This window comes from Neovison vison, chromosome 13 (genome assembly GCF_020171115.1).
Source record: "Neovison vison isolate M4711 chromosome 13, ASM_NN_V1, whole genome shotgun sequence".
NCBI lineage: Eukaryota > Metazoa > Chordata > Mammalia > Carnivora > Mustelidae > Neogale > Neogale vison.
Genome location: NC_058103.1, coordinates 76,786,516 through 76,811,370, shown reverse-complemented (window position 1 = coordinate 76,811,370; position 24,855 = coordinate 76,786,516). Strand labels below are relative to the sequence as shown.

The following is a 24,855-nucleotide window of genomic DNA, read 5'->3' as shown; positions in this document are numbered from 1 at the left end:
AAGTAAAAATAGATAAAACTGGCTAAAAGATGAAGGTTATTTAGTAAAGATGTTGAAAGACAAGGCTGGCTGGCTACAAGAACATATCCAGTACTTAGACTCAAATATGTGACAGAAAACCTATCCACAGAGGACAATCCTGTGATCCTATTCCACTTAATTAGCATAACATATACCATTAAAAAGTCAACCTTTCTAAGAAGTGTTGAATTTACTGCATACTATCACTAATTATACTCCATTTGAAGCTAGATCTTCATTATAATCAATAACTCATGATAAGGTTCTTTTAAAGACGTTAAAAATTTACAAAAATCTGAAACCACTAACATTTTGAAAGCGAGTTAATATTATAAAGACAATCTTAGAACAAACGGAATTAGTACGTGAGCTCAGTAAGCAAAGTAACATTTAACCAGGTAGCAAAACACTGTCCAATTGAAATAATGCAAAACACAAATGCAAGGCACATAGGCAATTTTCATTTTAGCAGCTGTATTATAAAAGGTAAAAAAAAAAAAAGAAATAAACAAGCGAACTTAATTGTAATATTTTATTTCAACCTAATATACATAAGATATCATCATTTCAACATGTAATCAATATTAAATAAAATGGTTAATGACAGATCTTACATTCTTTTACTGTACTAAGTCTTAGAACTCCAGTGTGTACCTTACAGTCTAATTCAATATGGGCCAGCCACATTCATATGCTCAAAGAGCTACACGTAGCTAGTGGCTCCCATATTGGGCAGTCCATATCTAGAGCCACTGTGACAATGGGGCAAATGTCCTAAAGATCACTTGTTTGGAATTCTATTTATTGAATATCACCTCCATATAAACAAACATTTCAAAATAAACTCCTCTGCATTCTGAAGCGATATAGTGACTTCCATTTCAATAAATATGACTGTAGCTTTACACAAATATAGTTATATCAGCAATGTAATATGAAATTATCTATGTGCCTTTTCATGTTTTTCGTGTACAAAAGAAAACAATGTCCTTAAATAGAAGCTTTCAAATAAGCTTTTGCCAACACAACTTGCCTCAAAATACTTCTTCTCAACCTCACAGAAGGAAAGGAGCAAAAAAGTAAGTATCAGTGTTAGAAGAAAAAAATACCTTTCCCTAAGTGTAGGATAAGAAAGTCTATTTGGCGGGGAGCCTGGGTGGCTCAGCTGGTTAAGCCTCCAACAGCAGGTCAGGATCTCATATGAGTTGTGAGAATGAGCCCCAGGTTGGGCTCCCTGCTTAACAGGGAATCTGCTTGAGATTCTCTCCCCCTGCCCCTTCTCTCTCTGCCTCTCTCAAATAAATAAATAGATCTACGGGATTAGAAAATAAGATATGCTGAAATACAAGGAAAACTATGAAAAAATATATTAGATGGTCATTAAGAAAAGTTGAGAAGAAACATCAATGGTGAAAATATAAAAGGTAGTAGGGACATCAATCTAACTAGGCTGCCACCACTTGTGTTTCCAAGTTCAACTAAAGCTCCAATTTACTTAGAAGCTTGCTCTATATACTAGACAAAACAGAGTTGCTCAGAAACACTTATTTGCAGTTGTCTCCTGAGAATCACACAATCTCAATTTAAGAAATGGTACTTTATATTATTTTCCTATTTGAATTAAGAAGTATTTTTAAAGGCAACTTGGAATATTAACATAAAATGAAAAACAGGTTCTATTAGTAGTCCCAATTTTCTATTTATTTATCTTATTTCAGAGTAGGTATAGGAACTAAAACTTTACTGTCCCTTACCTGTGGCAGGATTGATGCTGGCTGCAATGTGGAAATGACATAGCGCATTGGCATGGTGGGAAATGTGTCTCTGAACTTCATGCGTTGCCGTCTGGTCAGGCATTAATTCGGTGTGAGTCACAAGAACAGAAGACCTCCTCTGTCCTTTTCTTAAATTTTTCAAATGGTGTATTGTCTAAAATAGAAAAATAATAGCTAAATCCAACTCTGAAAGTCTAATAAATCCTAATCCAAGTATTTCTGATTATTAAGGATTTTATAATTTTCTTCTCTGAAAAATCTCAACATTTTTAAAGGAACTACCTTAACTTCAACTGAAGAATTCTGATTATATTCTCCATAGTTTCTGCAAATTTTATAGTTCAAGGCAGAAGTAGTTGCTCATCTATATCTATAGAAACTTCTATTAAGATCAGGAGTCCAAAGTCTGGGTTTTTGCAGGATAGTCCACCCCTGAGATGAAATTTACTAGTCATAACAGTTTAAAAAAAAAAAGCCTGAATCTTTCTACCAGGAAGAAGAGTATTTCTCCCCAAAATTCTCACGAATAACTAAACAGTTACAGCTAAATAATATATTATCTCTGTTATAAAGAAGAAAAATAGAGTACAAAAGTACAGAATAAGGGGAATCTACATAGGTGAGAGGAGCCATGAAAGTGCCGACCTATGGGATTTATTTAAATTGAGGTACGTCCATAGGATAAAAATTCTCCACTAACATACCCAATGATCTGAACTATTTTAAAAAGAAAGTATCTCTACACCATAACCCCAACTCACAGTACTTCCTTACTCTGTCGCTTAACCACTCCCAATACCATGCTTTACAATAATTTCCCATTCTATTTTTTTGTTTCTCACAGTCAGCTAAATAAAATGTGGCAGCCTCTCAGTTCTGTCTGTATTAAAGTAATACATCTGGTCTTTCCTTTCAATTTCATTTCCTTTCAATTCCCTCACCTCCTTTCATATGGAAAACAGTGTCAGATCTATGGCAGCATGTCCTCTACCTCCAGTCTCCCTGCTACGGAGTTGCTTATTTCTTTAATAGGGTTAAGATGGATATATTACAGACCTGATACACCACAATGTCTGTGAAATTATTTTCATTTGATCTTTAGCATTTATCATTACTTTAAATTATTTTGGCAAGGCTGCTGTAATACTGGCTGATTGTTTTTTCTGAAGAACAAAATGTGTAAGTATATACAGAATTACATAGACCTTACTGTTAGGCGTTTCAGACAAAAGGATGGCAAAAACCAAGGCAGCTTATAAATCAGACAATTGGGCTTTTTCTATTAAAAACAATTTTAACATTATTAATTAATAACACTACTAAAAAGGTAGCAAAAATTTGTCAAATCACTAATTATATATGTTTACTTACAACTGCTGCTTTTATTTTATATAGCAATTGGTATTTCAGTTTTACACCTGAAAAGCAATATAACAGGTACCATGGAGGATACAAAGATGTCTCTCATAACACCTAGTTTCCAAAAGCTTATATGTAATTTGAAGATAAAATGCCACATAAGTATATAAAAATGACTGTAAACATGTAGTAAATTAAGTACTTTGTCTCACTAAATTTCAACAAATATTAAAATATAATTTTAACTATTCTGCCCTCTGCTTTTAATTTCGTTTGTACTTTAAATTTAAAGTATAAATAAACGGTGCCCAATCACAGACAGAATCAAAGTAAGCCTACTTCATATAAAACTTTTAAGGAGTACATCTTCAGCCTACACAACCCAAAAAATATTTCTGCTTGCTGGAACAGCAAAATATTTTGGTTATGCATCCATAAAAATGTTAATGTAAAAAAATAGTATAAAAACATAATTAGTGATGTAGAGAGATGTTTATAACACAGTAAGTATAAAAAGCAAGTTATAAAACATTACTGCATAATATGATCTCAATCTTATAAACAAAAAAAATACACATACACACATAACTTGAATAGCTGGATTCTAAATTCCACATTTTTTCTAATCTAATGTTAGAATAAGCACATATTCTTTCTGTAGCAAGAAGACACACATGAAGAATTAAGAAAATTAGCAATCTAGGTTTACTTCAATAAATTTCTGATAATTTACAGGTGCCTGGGTGGCTCAGTTGGTTAAGCGACTGCCTTCAGCTCAAGTCATGATCAAGTCCTGCATTGGGCTCCCTGGTCAGCGGGGAGTCTGCTTCTCCCTCTGACCCTCTCCCCTCTCATGCTCTCTTTCTCATTCTCTTTCTCAAATATTTTTTTAAAAAACTATAAAAAATTAAAAATAAATTTCTGATAACTTTTAAAAATGTGTTTATCTCGGGGTGCCTGGTGGCTCAGTGGGTTAAGCCTCTGCCTTTGGCTTAGGTCATGATCTCAGGGTCCTGGGATCGAGCCCGGCATCGGGCTCTCTTCTCAGCAGGGAGCCTGCTTCCGCCTCTCTCTCTCTCTGCCTGCCTCTCTGCCAAATAAATAAAACTCTCTAAAAAAAAAAAAAAAATGTGTTTATCTCATTTTATTACCATAATGGACACAACAGTTTGGATTATAAATAATCTAATTTCATAGGAAGCACATTTATTTCATATATATTGCATTTAAAAATTGGAAAAATTAATTTGCCTTTGAAATAGTAAACTATGGAAATTATAAGCAATTATATAAAAGTCGACTTATGTCTGATTCTTAATCAAAACAGTCATTTTTAATTAGAACACACATGTAAGATTTAATCCTCATGAAACAAAAGTAAAACATTTTTTTAAAAGATTTTATCTTATTTATTTGACAGAGAGAGAGATATCACAAGTAGGCAGAGAGAGGGGGAAGCAGACTCTCCACCGAGCAGAGAGCCCAATGTGGGACTCGATCCCTGGGCCCTGAGATCATGACCTGAGCTGCAGGCAGAGGATTAATCCACTGAGCCACCCAGGTGTCCAAAACATTTTTAATTACAAAGAGTTTCAGGGTCCTTTATGTGTTGTACTAATCAAAGCTTATTCCTATAGATTTTCATATTTGACACGCAAAATGAAAAAATTAAAATTATACTACTTACCTAGACTACATGTCTGAGATCATTACTATTGCATTTGGTTTCTACGGGGCATAAAATGAGTTGTCTTACAAGCACAAAACAAATTAGTAAGAATTATTTGTTATTAATTTCATCATTACTTGTACCAGGTACACTACCTGCATCCTATCTTATAAATTCCCACCAAACTCACATATCTTCAACATTTATTTACCATTTTATATCATATAGTACCTCAAGAGCATGCTGTATTCTGTCTTTGTGTCTTCCAGCCTGAGTGAGGTTGCTGGCAACACTAGAAGTGGTAGTCTCACAGATCTGCTCACCCAAAAGACAATCTTCTGGTAATACAGTTTCTGCCCAGAGTCGGCAGACGCCATCATGGCATGAAGTTAATAACACATTACAGACAGAACCTCTAATGACAAAGAGAAGCAAACAGAAGTTACTATGAATATCAGCGCCACTGATGAATTAAAGTTTATTAATATTTGGTTCTTCATGTATAAAAATAGCATTAGTGCACACCTAACAGTATGACCAAGAGCAGTTATTTTTCCAGTAATGGTAAGAGATTTATACAGCCTATTTCACACTCTCACCAAACCCCACTGACTACGTGCTTATACTTGCAAGATGGCAGGCTGAATAAAGGGCTGCAATCAGATGCCATAAAACAGAAACAACCTAGCTGTCCCTGACACTTTGATTCATTAAAACTACACCTTGAATGGCTCAGTTAAATGACAGTACAGTATGCTTCCAACTGCTTAGATGTTATAGTGTGTAGAGAGAGGTCAATAGAAGCTTGAAATCATACACAAGTTATCACTGTGAACGTGAACACCATAAAAACCAGGAAATGGTCTTGACAAAGAGACAGAAGTTTATGCCTGATTACATACATGCTGCTTGAAAACTAGGTTCAGTGGGAATATTGGTATCTTCTAAACAAATGAAAGAGCAAAAGAAAACCTAATTGTTGCAAATTACAGAATGACCATAAGAAAAGTTCATGAAATGTAATTAAACTGCATGGCTTACAGCACTATTTGTGTCATCCTGTATCATCCTTCTTATATTCAAAAGATTATAAACAGGTAAGCAAATGAGCATCTTCAAAATAAAACTGCAAGAAGGATATAATTTCAAACTATAAGTCAATTTCCATTAAGTTAAAATAAGCAAAAATGTTACAACACCAAGCAGCTAAAGTGAATTAACCGCTCATTATAAAAGAATAAAAAATCATCCTTCCTTTAAAAAAATAACAAACGTAGAATCCGACTTGGTCAAAGGTATTCTGCAAATGTTTTCAACAGACACAAATAATTTAAGCAGAATAAACTTTTAACTCAGATTCCAAAAATGAATTTCCCATTTACTGAGCATTTCTATAACATATGTTGTATTTCCTATCAGGTGTGAACAGTTCACACATGAAATAACTTTCTCTCAAAAATACAGATTTCTAAGCAAGTTTTTTTTAACTATATATATAATATAGGAATCATTTATATGAGCTGTTCTGTAGTTTCTTTAATACTTCTAAGAGATGTTGAACATTGAGGAAATACTTACAACAATTAAATCTTTGAAAAGGTTCTGTTGATGGCCCTAAGAAAAACCTGGCCACTTTACTCACTGTAAATGATATGCTTTCTTACCATGTATATTATTGATAGTTTATTACTATGTTTATTTTCCCTCAGTGTGTGCTTTCAAACTTGCCAACATTTCCTTCCTGGACTCTTACTACTGCTGCTACTACTAACAGTATCAGCTAACACAGCCTAAGCCCATACTATGTGCAAAGGCCTGCAGTAAGTATTTACATGCACTAGGATAATGAGTCTCACTGCAACCCTCCGAGGAAGGTACTGTTACCTAAGAGAAGGAAACTAAGGCACAGAGAACTTTAGAAATGCAAGCAAATGTTCACAAAGCTAGTAACAACAGCAGGATTAGAATTCAGGCAGTTAACACCCAGAGCCTATGCTTTTCATTTCCACCAAGTCAATGTACTAAAAAGACCTTTGCTTTTTAGAAATATATAGTATTTTTACAAATACATAAGTAAACACACCGAAGTTATGGGACACATTTGTCTAACCTGGGCATATACTTGCTAGTTTTACGCCATGAGAAACCTGCCACAGCTCGGGGATGTGCCAAATAAACAAAGGAAAATTGGGTAGACGCCTGTCTCCTTTTCACTTCTTGATGATCCTGAGGTATAATTGAGGATTTCCAGCCAGTCATAGGATACCATACTTTCAAAAGACAATCATCCTGCAAAAATACATATGTCAATATAAAATTAACCTGAACATAACACAATTCAAAGTGTAAGTGATTTAGTGATTTAGAGAACCTTTAAAAATTAAGCTATCTGTAAAAACTAACATGTGAGCTTTATATAGCACAAACTCCAAGCGTAATGTTCATGCCCCTAAAGGATACTACTCTTGAAAAATAGTTTTCTCATTATCAATCTCCTCTGCACATAATGGTGGTTTTCAAATAGAGACTGAAGCCAAAATCCTTCATTTAAACATGGAGAGGTCACTGCAGAGAAGATTCCGAAATCAGATGCCATTGGATAAAATAAGAAAGAGGCCATGTTATTAGTCACTGTTAACATTCTCTCTCCTTTTTTGAAGACATCTCTAAAAGTGAAACCAATCCTTTTTAAATATGAGCTGCTTCTTAGACATTATGTCAGGAATCAGCAAACTTTCCTTGTGAAAGGCCAGACAGTATGGAAGGCTTTGTGGACCACATAGTGCCTCCTTGTTTGTTTGGTTTTTTCTTACAACCTTTTAAGAACATAAAAACCATAGTTCTCTGATCTCCACACTAAATGAAGTGAATGCACTTAGAGAATTGTCAGGAATCACCTTTATGCCCACTTAAATAAGATACTATAAACTTAACAATAGGCACTGACTTTACCATTTTACTTAGTTCTAAGAATTGTGTTAAAGGCCAGAACAGGAACATCTGGGTGGCTCAGTCAGTTAATTGTCTGCCTTTGGCTCAGGTCATGATCCCAAGGTCCTAGGATCAAGTCCCGCATCCGGTTCCTTTCTCAGCAGGGAGCCTGCTTCTCCCTCTGCCTGCTGCTCCACCTGTTTCTGCTCTCTCACTCTCTCGCTCTAACAAATAAATAAATAAAGGAGAGAACGTATTGCCTGGAGCACTGGATGTGCTGCACAAACAATGAATCTTGGAACACTGAAAAAATAAAGTAAAATTTTAAAAAATAAATTAAAAAGGCCAAAATAATTTTATCTTATTTAACAGAAAGCATCTACTTTATAGGGCTTTATCCTCAATACTGAATAGAGTCTTATGGGAAATAATACAATATCATTCGTGCAAAAATCTCACTCTAAGAAACAATGAAATTAAGTAATTAAGTATTCCTGGAAAGTGCGTGTAGGTCCAAACACTATCATCTACACTAGACAAACATTTCTGGGTTTTACCATCTTGGTACTCATTTTCAGTTTATATTACATAATGTATGTTTCCACTAAGGTCTCATTTATTTGTATATTTGAATTATACAGCAAATCTCTTTAAGGGCTTACTCTAAGACAACCACTTAACAATGTACTAGTTGCTTTCTTCCAAGTACCTTCTTCAACTTAGCATTATTTTCACCTAACCTAATTTACTGCATAATATAGCAGTGGCTTCAGGCCATATACTATAAAAACCATAGAGACACCTCAGAAACCCCTGAGCCTTCATAAAGAAAAGGCAGAGTGCCTCCCTGAACATGTGGCAATTCTAGTCCCTCTCTCCTATACCACCAACAATCCCTCACTCAAATGGAGCAGTCCCATTTTCATCTATTAGTGCCTAAAACTAAAATCACACAAAAGTGAATTAGAAATCATTAACAGAAAGACAGCTAGAAAATTTCCAAATTAGAAAAGTAAAATTGTCTTTATTCACAAAATCCTAAAGAATCTACAAAAAAAAAATTATACCTGATAAAAAGACCGTAAGACTAAAGATCAAAACTCAAACAGCAATTCTCTTTCTACACATTAGAAAAAATTGGAAATATAATTTGTTTAAATACCTTTTACATTAGGAAGATAACAAATCAGGAATAGAACATGTATGCTAAGAACTATAAAACACCGCTAAGAGAACAAAAACCTAAATAAAAAGAGAAACATACCACCTTCAGGGATGTGAAATACAAATGTTACTGATTTAATTCTTCCCAAACTAATCTATAAAGATTTAATGTGAACACAGCCAAATATCATAGCAAGCTTTTTGGTAGAAACTGACTGCCTTATTCTAAAATTTGTATGACATCAAAGAAACAATACCACCAAAAATACGTATTTTAAAGATTTTATTTATTTGAGAGAGCGAGAGCATGAATGAATGAGAGGAGTAGACGGAGAGGGACAAGCAGAATGCATGCTGAGCAGGGAGCCTAATGTGGTGCTTGATCCCACAGCTCTGAGATCATGCCCTGGGCCAAAAATCAAGAGTCTAAGACACTCAATGACTGAGCCACCCATACACCCCCCCAAAAAAATTTTTTTAAAGAAAAAACAAAGTTAGAGGACTTACACCACCCAATTTCATAACTTACTAGAAAGTTAGGGAAGGTAGGAGAGATGGTGTCCTGACCTTAACCTCCTCTGACAGACATGCCAAAGCAACAACTATATGTACAGCAACTCTAAAGACAACTTGAAGACAGCAAAACAGATCTTCCACAGCTAATCATATAGAGGGTCATAATGAAAAGTGTAGAAAGGGCAGAGACTTGACTAGAAAGAAATGACGTTGAAGAAACACTAGCTGAAAACCTCCCTGACCTGGGGAAAGAAAACAGATATCCAGACCCATGAAACAAAAAAAGTCCCAAACAAGATGAACCCAAGGAGGTCCACACCAAGATACATAACAATTAAAATGGCAAAAATTAGAGATATAAAATCATAAAAGCAGCAAAGAAAAACAGTTGCATACAAGAGAAACCCAAGGTTATCAGCTGCCTATTTAGCATAAATTTTGCAGACCAAAAGAAAGCAGCATGATATATTCAGAGTGCTGAAAGGAAAAAACCTACAACCAAGAATACTCTACCAGGCAAGATTACTCAGAATTAAAAGAGAGATAAAAATCTTCCCAGACAAATAAAAGTTAAAAAAGAGTTCATCACCACTGAAACAGCCTCACAAGAAACAGTGAGGGAACTCTTTAAGTGGAAAGAAAAGGCTATAATTAGAAAAAAGAAAATTATAGTGGCACATGGGTGGCTCAATCAATTAACCGTCTGACTCCTGGTTTCAGCTCAGATCATGAGCCCCATGTCAGGGTCCATGGTGGTTGTGAAGCCCACCCAGGATTCTCTCTATCCCTCTCCCACTGCCCCACCCACATGCTTTACCTCAAAAAAAAACTAAAAACAAAAACCATAATAAGACCAAAAAAAAAAAAAAGAGGATTACACAGTAATAAACGTTTCAATCCAACAAGAGAATACAACAATTGTAAATATCTATGCACCCAATATAGGAGCACTAAATATATAAGGCAAGTATTAACAGACAAAAATGGAGGAATTGACAGTAACACAATAATAGTAGAGGACTTAAATATCGCACTTGTGTTAATGGATAGGTCATCCAGAAAGAAAATCAATTAGGAAACTGTGACTTTGAACAACACATCAGACCATATGGACTTAACATATATGTAGAACCGTCCACCCAAAAAACAGCAAAATACACATTCTTTTCAAGTACACATGGAACATTTTCTAGGATAGATTATGTTAGGCCACAAAACAAGTTTTTAAATAAATCCGAGAAGACTGAAATATATCAAGCATCTTTTCTGACCACAAGAGTATGAACTAGAAATCAATTACAAAAAAAACCCCCAAAAAACCAAAAACCTGGGAGGGGGGTGGTTAAAGAAAAACACAGATTAAACAAAAACAACAGGCCACTAAACAACCAATGGATCAATGAAAAAATCAAAGAGGAAATCAAAAAAATACATGGAGACAAATAAAAATGAAATACAACGGTTCAAAATCTGGAGGATGCAGCAAAAGCAGTTCTAAGAGGAAAGTCTGAAAGATACAAGTGTACCTCAAGAAACAATCAAAATCTCTTAACCTTGCAACTAAGGAAACTAGAAATAGAAGAACAAAGCCCAAGATGAACGGAAGAAAGGAAATAATAAAGATCAGAGCATAAACAAATGAAATCAAGACTAAAAAAGTATGGTAAAGATCAATTGAGACTAAGATCTGGTTCTTTGAAAAGATATACTTATTAAGCCTTTAGCCAGACTAATCAAAGAAAAAAAAATGATTTAAAATCAGAAATGAAAGAGAAATTACAACCAATACCACAATAATACAAAAAAAATTACAGCTTACCACAAAGAAAATTATATGCCAAGAAATTAAACAACCTAGAAAAAAATGAATAAATTCCTAGAAACATCAACCTTCTAAGACTGAATCATGAAGAAATGAAAATATCTGAGCAGACCAATAACTAGTAATTAGATTGAACTTGTAATAAAAAAAATCCCAACAAACAAAAGTCCAGTGCCAGATGGCTTCACAGGTGAATTCTACCAAATACTTAATACTTCTCAAAGTAGTACACTTGGATGGCTCAGTTGGTTAAGCAACTGCCTTCAGCTCAAGTCGTAATCCTGGAGTCCAGTACTGAGTCCTACATCAGGCTCCCCGTTCAGCGGGGAGTCTGCTTCTCCCTCTGACCCTTCCCCTTCTCATGCTCTCTCTGTCTCTCTCTCTCTCTCTCTCTCAAATAAATAAATAAATCTTAAAAATATATTAAAAAAAATATTTCTCGAAGTATTCCAAAAAATAGGAGAGAGAGAAATCCTTCCAAATTCATTCTATGATTCTATGAGGCCAGCATTACCCCAATACCAAAACCAGACAAAAACACACATACACACTCACAAAGAAAATTATAAAAAATAAAGTTATACAACTCTAGGGGGGGAAAAAATTACAGAGCAATAACCCTGATGAATATAGATGCAAAATCCTCAACAAAATCTTATCAAACCAATTTAAAAACAAATTAAAAGAATCATTCACCAAAATCAAGTAGTATTTATTCTAGGGATACAAGGATGGTTTGATTTATGCAAATTAATCAACATGATACATTTCATTAACAAAATGAAGGATAAAATTCCTAAGAGCATCTCAACAGGTACAGAGAAAGCATGTGCCAAATATCCATTCCTGATAAAAACTTTAAACAAAGTGGTATATAGTGAACATACCTCAATTATTATAAAAGCTGTGTATGACAAACCTACAGTCAACATCATACTCAATGGTAAAAAGCTAAAAGCTTTCCCCTAAGATCAGAAACAAAACAAAAGCCAACTCTTGCCATTATTATTCAGCACAGTACTAGAAGTCCTAATCATAGCAATCAGACAAGAAAAAAAAAGGAAAGGAATTTTCAAGTAAAATGTTATTATTTTCAGATGATATACTACTTAAAAAAACCCTAAGAAGACTCTACCAAAAAACTGTTAGAATAAATGAATCCAGTTAAGTTGGAGAATACAAAATCAAAATATAGAAGTCTGTTGCATTTCTATACACTAAAAATAAAAAAAACAGAGAAACTAAGAAAATAATCTCATTAACTGCATCAAAAAGAATAAAATCCCCAGGAATAAATTAATCAAAAAGGTGAAAAACCTGCACACTGAAAACTGTAAGACCCTGAAGAAAGAAATAAAAAAAGACACAAACAAATGGAAAGATACACCATGTTCATGGATTGGAAGAATACTGTTAAAATGTCTACACAACCCAAAGCAACCTAGATTCAATTAAATCTTTATCAAAATATCAGTACTTTTTTTCACTGAATTAGAACAAAAGATCCTAAAATTTATATGGACCTGCAAAAGACTCTGAATAGTCAAAGCAATCTTGAGAAAGTCTATAAATCTGTCTAGACTCACTTAACTTAAAATATACATTTTATTTATATAAAATATATTAAAGTATATATCAAGATATTAATATATTTATTAATGTAGTATATTAAGTATATATAAAGAATATCAACAAAGTTAATATACTGTGTTAATATGTTAATTATATTAACACCTTTTATATAATTACATAAAATATAACTATATAAAATTAATGTATTAGTTATATAGTTAATAAAGTTATATGTTAATATAGTTAATGTGTTATATTAATATAATGTATTTAGTATATTTATATAAAATATATTTGGTGTATATTAAGATATACACTTGAAATATACATTTTAACTATATTTCAGTAAATTAATTATAAAAAGGAAACAACAGGACAAGATTTATGTACAAGGTTGTTCATTTTTCATAGCAATAGAAAAATCAGAACCACTTAATGTTCATTAATAAAATTCATTAAATCAGAACCACTTAATGTTTATTAATCAAGTTAAAATATTGTACATTCATTCGTATAATGAAAAATTATGTCACCATTAAAAAGAATACACATTTAAAGAATATGACCTAATTTGAGTATATGTGCATTTATGGGTGGTTTACAAAGACATCAAAAAGTCTGAAAGTATATTGAAAAGAAAACAGTAACCTTTTTTATTGAAAGACTATTTGGAAGGGGATTTTCATTTTCTCTGCATTTTTTTAATCATAAATACATATCTTATTTAAAAAGTAAAGATATTTCCACTTTAAAGAAGGAAGAAGTTTAAGAAGCCAATCCTTAAATAACCAAAACATTGAATCTAGGAACAGAGAAGTGCTTTCAAGAGGAAGAAAAGCTTCTGGAAACATTCTGTAGGCTTCTCCTTTGCTTCCTGCCAAAATCATCCTTCTCAAAAATTCTTTTTTTTTTTCTTCTCTCTTTTTTTCTTCTCAAAAATTCTTATCCAAGCCCTAAAATTATGATTTTGCTCAAGATCATAATCCTCTATTAAGAAAAAAATTTTCTGAAGAAAATAGTATTTTATTTTTTAATTTTTTAAAAAGATTTTATTTATTTTCAAGTTAGACAGACTGCAAACAGAGAGGGAAGGAGAAAGTGAGGGGGAGGAAGGAAGAAAGAATCTCAAGGACTTTCATGCGAACTCCGCATAGAGTGCAGAGCCCGATACAGGGCTTGATCTCAGGGCCCTGAGATGATAATCTGAGCTGAAACCAAGAGCCAGATGCTTAACCAACTGAGCCACCCAGGCACTCCAAGAAAAGAATGTTTTAAATAATTTTCAAACTTTGTAAAATAACCAAGTGTTTTAGAAAATGTTCAGATATAAACTTCATAAACAAACAATTTAAATACAGCAAACAAAACTGAAAAAAAAAAATTCTTGAGTTGAAGATGTAATCAGGTATACCTTGTGGTGAAAAAAAGGCTCTTGAACAAACAAGATTTTAAAGCTCAGATAAAAAGTTAAAATACTATTTTTTAAGATTTTATTTATTTATTTGACAGAGAGAAAGAGAGCACAGGCAGCGGAAGCCCCAGAGGGAGAGGAAGGGGCGAAGCAAGCTCCTTACTGATCAGGGAGCCTGATGTGGGACTCAATCCCAGGACCCTGAGATCATGACCCGCCCGAGCCAAAGGCAGATGCTTAGCCAAATGTGCCACCCAGGTGTCCCAAAAGTTAAAATACTATGAAGTCCAAGAAAATTTAATTTACCACACTTATAAAAAAATAGATCTTACTAGCAAAAGTGCTCAATGAATGGAAACATTAAAAATCCTGAAGGTAACTGAATGGGTGCCAAAACACCTGAAATGAAATCCTGTCATACATAGCAGAAACAGTGAAAATGACTTCTAGTGGTAGATGACACACTTACCATCTGCTTCATCAAGTCAGACAAACTTGGCTTTATTAACAGAGGCAGAACAGATTGTGGTGGGGGATGGGGGTGGGGGGAATGCCAACATTACAAAGTAATTCTCTGTTCTTTTTTCAAGATCTTAATTAGACGTGGTATCTTCTGAAAAATGTGAGGAAATAAGCTTTTTAAACCTGTGATGCATTTTATTAACCTCCAAAGTATCCTTACCAGTAAGGCATTCTTTTCTTTCCATTTGAATTACAGAACACTTAGCTCTTAGGAGAACTGAAGAATTTTAATGCAAGGAAAACATGACTATTACTTGTGGCAAAAATATTCAACAGTCCATTGCTGAAGCTACTGTAATAAAAATTCAAAGAAAGACACTGAGCATTATGGAACAGGTAAACTGAACCACCTTCAAGGAGCTTAAAATCTAGATATCCCATTTAAGAAGATGTAGTTTTAGCCTTATTACTCAGTTGTGTACTTATTACTTAGTTACTACTTATTACTCAGTTTCTACTCAATAGAAAGGCATCTTTTGGATTCATTAGAGATGAGAGTTCAAATTCAGTAGATGGTCCAACAATGAACACTAATCATCTTACATGGGTCAGTAGTAGTTTTTAATGTACCACATGACCCTGTCAAAAGACCACACATCCGGGGTGCCTGGGTGGCTCAGTGGGTTAAAGCCTCTGCCTTCGGCTCAGGTCATGATCCCAGGGTCCTGGGATCGAGCCCCGCATCGGGCTCTCTGCTCAGTAGGGAGCCTGCTTCCTCCTCTCTCTCTCTCTGCCTACTTCTCTGCCTACTTGTGATCTCTGTCTGTCAAATAAACAAATAAAATCTTTAAAAAAAAAATTAGAAAAAAGACCACACATCCTAAAGCAGTCTCGAAGTTCAGCCAGTTGTGACACACAGCTGAGGCAAATATAACACACTGAGTAAGCAAAGAGAGAGAATTAGATACATTAAGATTAATGGGGGAGTAGTCAAAAAAAATAAAAGATGAAGGAAAACTCATTCTTATGAAGCCAGCATTACCCTGACACCAAATCCAGATAAAGACACTACAAAAAAAGAAAACTACAGGCCACTAACTCTGATGAACAGAGATGTAAAAATCCTCAATAAAATATTAGCAAACCAAATCCAAGACTACATTTAAAAAGTCATTCACCCCAATGAAGTGGGATTTATCCCAGGGATGCAAAGGTGGTTTAATATTCACAAGCCAATGTGATAAATCACATTAACAAGAGAAACAACAAAAATCATATGATAATCTCAACAAATACACAAAAAGCATTTTGACAAAGTATAATATGCATTCATGATAAAAACCCTCAACAAAGTCGGTCTGGAAGGAACATACCTCAACAAAAAAAGGTATATGAAAAAATAAATAAATAAATAAGTGAAGGCTGTATATGAAAAACCCATAGCTAACATCATGCTCAACAGTGAAAACCTGAGATATCTTCCTCTAAGATCAGAAACAAGACAAGGATGTCCACTCTCACTTTTATTCAACATAATACTATAAGTTCTAGCCACAGCAATCAGACAAGAAAAAGAAATAAAAGGTATTCAAATTGGTAAGAAAGAAGTAAAATTTTCACTATTTACAGATGACATGATACTATCTATAGAAAATCCTACAGAGTCTATGAAAAAAAACTACTAAACTGATAAATGGATTCAGTAAAATCACAGCATACAAAATTAATATACAGAAATTTGCTGCATTCCCATATACTAATAATGAGGTAGCAAAAAAAAAATTAAAAAAACAATCCCATTTACAAGTGCACCAGAAAGAATAATATACATAAGAATAAACTTAACCAAGAGGTAAAATAACTATACTCTGAAAATTATAAAACACTGATAGGAACACCGGGGTGGCTCAGCTAAAGCGCCTGTCTTCAGCTCATCAGATCATCATTTTAGGGTCCTGGAGTTGAGTCCTGTACTGGGCTCCTTGCTCAGCAGGGAGCCAGCTTCTCTCTCTGCCTGCTGCTCCCCCTGCCTTGCACTCTCTCTATGACAAATAAATAAGTAAAATCTTTTTAAAAATCCCCAAAACAAAAAACACTGACAAAAAAATCCGAAGGTGACACAAACAAATGGAAAGATATTTCACGCTCGTGAGCTAGAAGAATGTTGTCAAAATGTCCACAGTACCCAATGCAATCTCAAATTTTATGCAATCCCTACCAAAATACCAACATCTTTCACAGAACTAGAACATAAAAACCTAACATTTGCATGAAACCACAAAAAGATCCTGAATAGTTAAAGCAATCTTGAAAGAGAAGAAGAAAGCTGGAGGTAAATTCTAGATTTTGAGATACACTACAAAGGTGTAGTAATTAAAACAGTACGGTACTGACACAAAACACACATAGATCAATGGAAAAGAATGGAGAGTCCAGAAATAAACCCATGCTTTTATGGTCAATTAATCTATGACAAAGGAGGCAAGTATATACAATGGAAAAAAAGACCATATTGTCACCAATTGGTGCTAGTAAAACTGGTCAGTTACATGCAAAAGAATAAAATGGGATCACTTTCTTGTAGCCTACACAAAAATAAACTCAAATGGATTTAAGACCTAAATGTGAGACATGAAACCACAAAACTCCTCAAAGAAAACATAGGCAGAAATTTCTTTGACATCAACCATAGAAACATCTTCTAGATTCGTCTCCTGAGGCAAGGGAAACAAAAGCAAAAATTAAACTATTAAAACTATACCTAAATAAAAAGCTTTTGCTTTTTAGGAAAAAGGAAAGGAAACCATCAACAAACAAAAAAAGGCAACCTACCAAATGACATATGCAAATGACAGATCTGATCAGGAGGCAATATCCAAACATATAAAGAACTTATACAACTCACACACAAAAAAAACCCCAAATAATCCAATTTAAAAATAGGCAGAGGACATGCCATATGCATTTTTCCAAAGAAGACATACAGATGGCAAACAGACACATTAAAAAAATGTTCATCACGAATCATCAGGAAATGCAAATCGAAACCACAAGAGATATCACTTTACAACTGCCAGAGTGGCTAAAATAAAAAACACAAGAAATGAGAAGTGCTGGTGAGGATGTAGAGTACATCTTACTCTATTTGATTTCTTAACCAAATGCATACTTTGATTTAGCCACTACACTACAGCATTCTGCTGTATTTTAACAAGACCTGCTAATTCCTATCCCAGAGCATCTACACTTGAAGTCCCATTGGCCAAAAATACCCTTTCTTCTGAACTTCATACAGTTGACCTCTTCCAATTATTCAGTTCTCAAGCTACTTCCCCAGAAAAGTATTCTCTAAAGATCATCCACCCGAAGAGACACAAAGTCACACTACTACATCATCCTGTTTTAATTTTCTAAATAGTATTTATTAATACATGATTTTTTTTGTCTTTCCACATTACAAGTCAAGTTGCATGCACACAGCAACCTTGTCTATCCTCTTCATCACAAGACTGCCAACACAGAGAACAGCTCAGGGCGTGTGGTATTCAAAAAAATATCTGCTAAATTCGAAATAAGTCAATCGGAGAAAGACAACTATCATATGATCTCCCTGATATGAGGAAGTGGAGATGCAACATGGGGGATTAAGGGGGTAGGAGAAGAATGAATGACACAAGATGGGATTGGGAGGGAGTCAAACCATAAGTGACTCTTAATCTCACAAAACAAACTGAGGGTTGGTGGGGGGAGGGGGGTTGGGAGGGGGGTGGGGTTATGGACATTGGGGAGGGTATGTGCTATGGTGAGTGCTGTGAAGTGTGTAAACCTGACGATTCACAGACCTGAACCCCTGGGGATAAAAATACATTATATGTTTATAAAAAAGAAAAAAATAATAAAATTACATATATATGTATAGGTATATGTATATATGCACTGTACAGAATATAAAAAATTCTAGATTCAAAATTTTCCCCTGGAAATCTGAATATCTGAATAAATTTCTCCACTGTCTTCTTAAAAAAAATTGCTAAATATATGAAGATTGTTAATTTCAAGTAAAATTTCAAATTAGTCTTTCTTCAAAAATGCACTATGAAATAGAGAAAGACAAATTTTACATGTATATGCATATATAAAATATACATAAATATGAGAGTCTATTGTGATGTGAATACAACTATGAGAAGATTCTTGTATGCTTTTATGAATTACTGGAGTTCTGAAGTGCATTTTCTTTGATAAATTTTCTATGATAAAAGGTACATTGGACAATATATATGTCAAAATACATGTTTTAAGGAAGACCTGCAGATGGGAGAAAGAGAAAGTAGGGAAAAGAGAGAGGGAGAAAAAGCCCAAATGGCAAGGAACTACTGGCAGCCTTTAGGTCCTGAAGGAGGCCTCCAACCAAGAGTCAGGAAAAAGTCAAGCCCTCAGTCATACAGCTGCCAAGAAATGAACTCTGCCAATACCCTGAGTGAGCTTGGAAAAGGATTCTGCCCTAGTCAAGTCTCTGGATGAGAATTCAGTCCAGCTGGTGCCTTTACCACAGCCCTTACTTAGAATCCCAACCAGAGCACCTATCCAAGCCACATCCAGACACCTAACCACAAGCCGAGATAGTAAATGCATGGTTTTAAACCGCTGGCTGCGGTCATTTGTTATGCAGTTACAGAAAAATAGTACAGACTCCTAGTGATAAGAATTAGGAGCAAAATTAAGACAGGAAAAGGGAACAAAAAGGATAGTGGCAGGCGGGATGCAATTTTTAAAAATGTTCTTAAGAGTCTCACTGAGGGGCGCCTGGGTGGCTCAGTGGGTTGGGCCTCTGTCTTTGGCTCTGGTCATGATCTCAGGGTCCTGGGATCGAGCCCCGTGTCAGGCTCTCTGCTCAGCAGGGAGCCTGCTTCTCTATCTCTCTCTCTCTCTCTTTCTCTCTCTCTCTCTGCCTGCCTCTCTGCCTACTGGTGATCTCCCTGTCAAACAAATAATAAATAAAAGATCTTTAAAAAAAAAAAAAGGTGACACTGAAGACATTAAAGGGAAAAGCCATTCAGGTCTCTGGGAGGACAGGTTTCTGGGTAGAGGGCAAGCAAGTGCAAAAGCTATTTTTAGAAAAAATCACAATGGGTATGTGGCTGAAGTCAGGTTTCTAAGGAGGAGAGTAACAGGAGATAAGGTCAGAGAAGCAATGGGAAATGTAGTAAGCATAAGGCAGGCCTAGAAAACCATCATAAAGACTTGAGTTTTTAATGATTGAAATGGGAAAACTTCTGACAGTTTTGAAAGACAAATGGCATTATCTGATGTACATTTTGAAAAGATCACTCTAGCCACTGGTTTGAAAATACATGGTATAGGAACATAGCATAAGTTGGGAGAAACAATAAAGAATTTAATACAATAGGGACGCCTGGGTGGCACAGTTGGTTGGACGACTGCCTTCGGCTCAGGGCGTGATCCTGGAATCCCAGGATCGAGTCCCACATCAGGCTCCCAGCTCTATGGGGAGTCTGCTTCGCTCTCTGACCTTCTCCTCGCTCATGCTCTCTCTCACACTCTCTCTCTCTCAAATAAATAAATAAAATCTTTAAAAAAAAAAAGAATTTAATACAATAAAGAAATAATAAGTGATGGAGGCTTCAAAAAGATTGTAACAATGGAGGTGGTACAGAAGTGAGCAGACTGTGGATGTATTTTGAAGGTAGAGCCATCGGGAGGTGGTGGTAGGGGGCAGAGATCAGGAGTTCTGTTTTAGACATGTTTACTTGAAGACACATATTAGTTTAAGGTACATATGTGTGTGTGTGTGTGTGTGTGTGCGTATGTGGACGTGCGCACACATACACACACACACACACACACACATAATCATCCTGGAGCTCAGAGGAGAGGTACAGGCAAAAGATGAAGCCATGAGATAAATGACACAACCAAAGGAGTGAGTATGGTCAGAGGAGAGGTCTAAGAAATAAGCCCAAGGGAACTCCAACATATAGAAGTAGGGGAGTAAGGGTGATATCAGCAAACTAATGAGGGGCAGCTAGAGAGTTAAAAAGCAAATCAAGAGTGACCTGTGTCCTGGAAGTAAACTAAAGAAAGTGTTCAAGGGGGAGGAAGTAACCAACTGTGTTAACTCATGCCATTAGGTTGGTAAGAACTAACCACAGGGGGTGCCTGGGTGGCTCAGTGGATTAAACCACTGCCTTCGGCTCAGGTCATAATCTCAGGGTCCTGGGATCGAGCCCCGCATCGGGCTCTCTGCTCAGTGAGGAGCCTGCTTTCCCCTCTCTCTCTGCCTGACTCTCTGCCTACTTGTGATCTCCCTATCAAATAAAGAAATAAAATCTTTTAAAAAGAAAAAAGAAAGAACTAACCACAGGATTCAGTAACAGGAATTTGCTAATGACACTTTCAGAAGACCGGTAGTGAGTATGCAAAACAGAAGATGAGGAGAAAAACTGGGAGACAGCAACTATAAGCAACTCTTTGAAGGCGCCATAAGGAGGACAAGGAAATGTGACCTGAGAAAGAGGATTTTCTTACTGTGGTGTTTGTTTCAGAATGGGAATGGACAAGATTATAGCATGTTTGGCACGCTATGCTGTATTAATGAGCTTGGGCTGCCATCACAAAATACCATAGTCTGGGTGGCTTTAAACAAATGTGTTTTCTCACAGCTCTGAGGCCTGGAGGCTGAGATGAAGTTGCCAGTGCGGCTAGATTACCTTCTTGCTGTGTCTTCATGTCACAGAAAGAGAGCAAGCTCTCTGGTATCTCTCCTTGTAAAAGTACTCACTATTCCTACGAGGGCTATGCTCATGACATCTGATCTAACCTTAAGTACCTTCCCAAAGCTCCATACCCAAATACCATCACATCCGGGGTTAGGGCTTCAACATATAAATGGGGGTTGGAGGGCCATGTTCAGTCCGAAACGTACACCAGTGTGATGACCCAGTGGAGAAGGGAAAACTCATGGAGAAGAGAGGAGACAACTGCAACAGTGATGTCTCTGAGTAAGCAAGAACAAATGGGAGCTGGCAAACAAGTGAAAGAAATGGCCTTGTTCAAAAGCACAGACAGTGGGGTACCTGGCTGGCTCAGTCGGTTGAGCGTCTGCCTCTTGGTTTCAGTTCAGGTCATGATCTTAGGGTTGTGAGATTGAGCCCCAGCTCCATGCTAGGCAAAGAGCCTGCTTAAGATTATCTCTCTCTCTCCCTCTCCCTCTGCCCTCCACCCTGTCCCCCGCTCCCATGCTTGCTCGTTTGCTCTCTCAAAAAATAAAAATAAAATAAGATAAAGTAAAAACATAGACAGTTCACCCATGGCAACACAAAGGAAGGTAGGACATATAGGCCCAGATACCAGGAAGTGAACACATACAGGTAGGTGGTAGGAGCTTACCAAAGTTCTCTTCCAACTGCATCTATTTTCTCAGGCAAGAACCCATAGTAAACAAATGCTGAAGCAGCCGACTGGACTGTCACAAGGGAATCTGCCAATACCCCATGGCACAGAGCTGTGGTTTTAAACAGCTACACAGAGACAATGCACGAGGCCATGCAAGGTGAGAAGTCACATCAGAGGCACCCGCATAACCGCAAGAAAGCCACTAAGGAATATCCCTAAGTGAAAAGGTGAAATTGAGGGAGGAAGAAAACCTCTGAAAAGGGATATGGTAAGGAAGGGTTTGAGAGGAGGAAGGAGGTTTCACTGGGCATTTACAAACACAAGGCAGGCCCCATGAGACCCAGACTCACACTACCTGCATGGCACAGCAACTTCCAGGTTGAGAATTTAGTTTGAGTTAGCTTTGCACCCCCCGCCCCCCACCCAGGTACCTGGCAGAAGCTAAAAGGCACCACTCTCAACCACAGCCTCAGGGAAACCTCACAAACACACTTGTAATAAATATTTTCTCTGTGAAAAACAGAGTGAGCTGGCATGGTGTTTTGCCATCCAATACATCTGGACTAAAACCCCAGATCTGCCTTTTGACTAGTTCTAACTTCTCCAGGAAGTCCTTGACCTGCATGTCCTCTTCTGTAGATCAAAGAGAGTACTGTCTGTCCTACAGGCTTTGTGCATGCACAGCATCTGGTACATAACACTCAATCACAATCATTAGTAGCTGCTGTCATAATAGTAGTAGTAATTATCCTAACTATAAATTATTTGCAAGTTTTACTTAATAAGAAAAAATAAAAGTTGTCACCACCAATAAAGTACTCCTAAACCATCTACCCTCACCTCCAACATAACTGAACTCAACTCTAACCCATTCTCTTGAAAACTCATGAATCAAAGAATGAACCACAACAAAAACTAGAAAAATGTATGCTTAGAATAATTATGAAAATAATACATGCCAAAACACGGAATTTAAAAAAACTTTGTGAGATAAAGCGAAGCTTAGAGGGAAATTTACAGTGTTAAGTGTATATACTACAAATAAAAAAAGCTAAAGAACATCCATCTAAAGAAGTCTGAAAAAAAAAACCAGAAAAGAAACTGAACACAAATAAAACAGAAAAACATATAATACATAGGTCTGCAAAACCGATAGTTCTTCAAAAAGATTTACAAAACTGATAAACCCTTTGTGAGATGAATCAAGAAAATGAAGGCACAAATACCAAAAATGAAAATGAAATCACATGTTTTACAGATATTAGAAAGACAAAATGTTCTGCACAATTTTATGCCAGTAAATTTGAAAATTTAGATAAAACTGGCAAATTCTAGATAGCTTACCAAAACTGAAATAAAAAAGAAATATAAAATATAAATAGCCCTCTAACTATTTAAAAACCTAAACCTACAAAGAAAACTCATGGTCCAGATGGCTTCACCAGCAAATATTTGAGAATAAAAATACATCAATCTTCGATATTGGTTTATTATTTGTAATGAATATATTAACATATCTTAAAAATAGAGGAAACTCTACTATTTTCACAATCTTTCTGTATATATAAAACTATTCTAATATAAGTTTATTAAAAAGTTAACTATCTTACACTTTAAAAAAAATCGATCTTGCATAAACTCTTTCATAACAGTAGATAAAAGGGAAATTGGCAATCCATTTTATGAGGCCAGCATGATACTGATATCAAAATCTGTCAAAGACATTATTAAAAAAGGAAAAATTATTTGCCAAATCTCACGCTAAGAGATCTCACAAATCCTAAACAAAACATTAGCAAACCAGATCCAGCAAGGGTAATACATTACAATCAAGCTGGAGTTATTCCAGAAACAAAGGTTTATTTAATACTTGAAAATAAGTCCATCTTATTGAAAGAGTAAAAATGATAACCTCATTAGATTCAGGGAAAATACTTCCTAAGCTTCAACATCATTTGTGATTTAAAAAAACAAACAAACCAACCCTCTAATAACTATAAATAAGGAAATGTCCTCTGAGAAAGAACAACTACAGTAAACAACTACAGTAACATCAAAATTAGAGATAAAGAGTGAAGGGCATCCTTTTGAAATTGGAACAAAAAAAAGACAATTGCTCTCACTACTTTTATTCAACATTATACTAGAGGTTCTAGATACTGTAATTTAAAAAGGAAAGGAAAAGATATACAACTATTGAGAGTCAGAAAAAAATGAAATAAAACTCTTATTATTCACAGATAATTATGCACATAGAAAACCAAAGGAATCTACAGAGAGTTTATTAGAATCAGTGACTATATTAAGACTAGCTAGGTTTAAACACAATATATAAAAATTATTTGCTTTTCTATCTACCACTAACAATTACAAAATGAAATTTACATAATGATACTATTTATAACACTGAAAACATCAAATACCTAGGAATGAATCTAATAAATGCTTAGGGCCTCTACAAAAAATATTGTAAAACAATACTGAGAAAAATAAGACATTTTAAAGTAAATGAAGGGCTAAGTTGCATTCATGATGGGAATTCAATTGTAAAGATGCCAATTCTCCACAAACTGACCTAGTGAGTCAATACAGTACCAATCAAAATCACAAGAGATTTTTGTTAGTTTTTTTAAACTTATCAGGCTTGGGGTGTCTGGTGGCTCAGTCTGTAAAGCACCGGCTTTGGCTCAGTTCATGATCTCAGGGTCCTGGGATTGAGCCCCGCATTCACTGGGCT

The 24,855-nt window shown here is 35.4% G+C and overlaps 1 protein-coding gene across 5 annotated transcripts in view; it reads right to left on the bottom strand.

Annotated features, from left to right (window-relative positions):
• The window catches only part of DMXL2 (Dmx like 2), a 158,682-nt gene that overhangs the window by 89,556 nt on the left and 44,271 nt on the right, over positions 1-24,855 (bottom strand). For all 5 annotated transcript variants that reach the window (XM_044230926.1, XM_044230928.1, XM_044230925.1 and 2 more), the window contains exons 7-9: positions 6,935-7,113; positions 5,056-5,239; positions 1,776-1,950 (exon numbers count right to left, since the gene is read on the bottom strand). In XM_044230926.1, the coding sequence (XP_044086861.1) occupies positions 1,776-1,950; positions 5,056-5,239; positions 6,935-7,113 (538 nt within the window). The remainder of the gene's footprint in view (positions 1-1,775; positions 1,951-5,055; positions 5,240-6,934; positions 7,114-24,855) is intronic.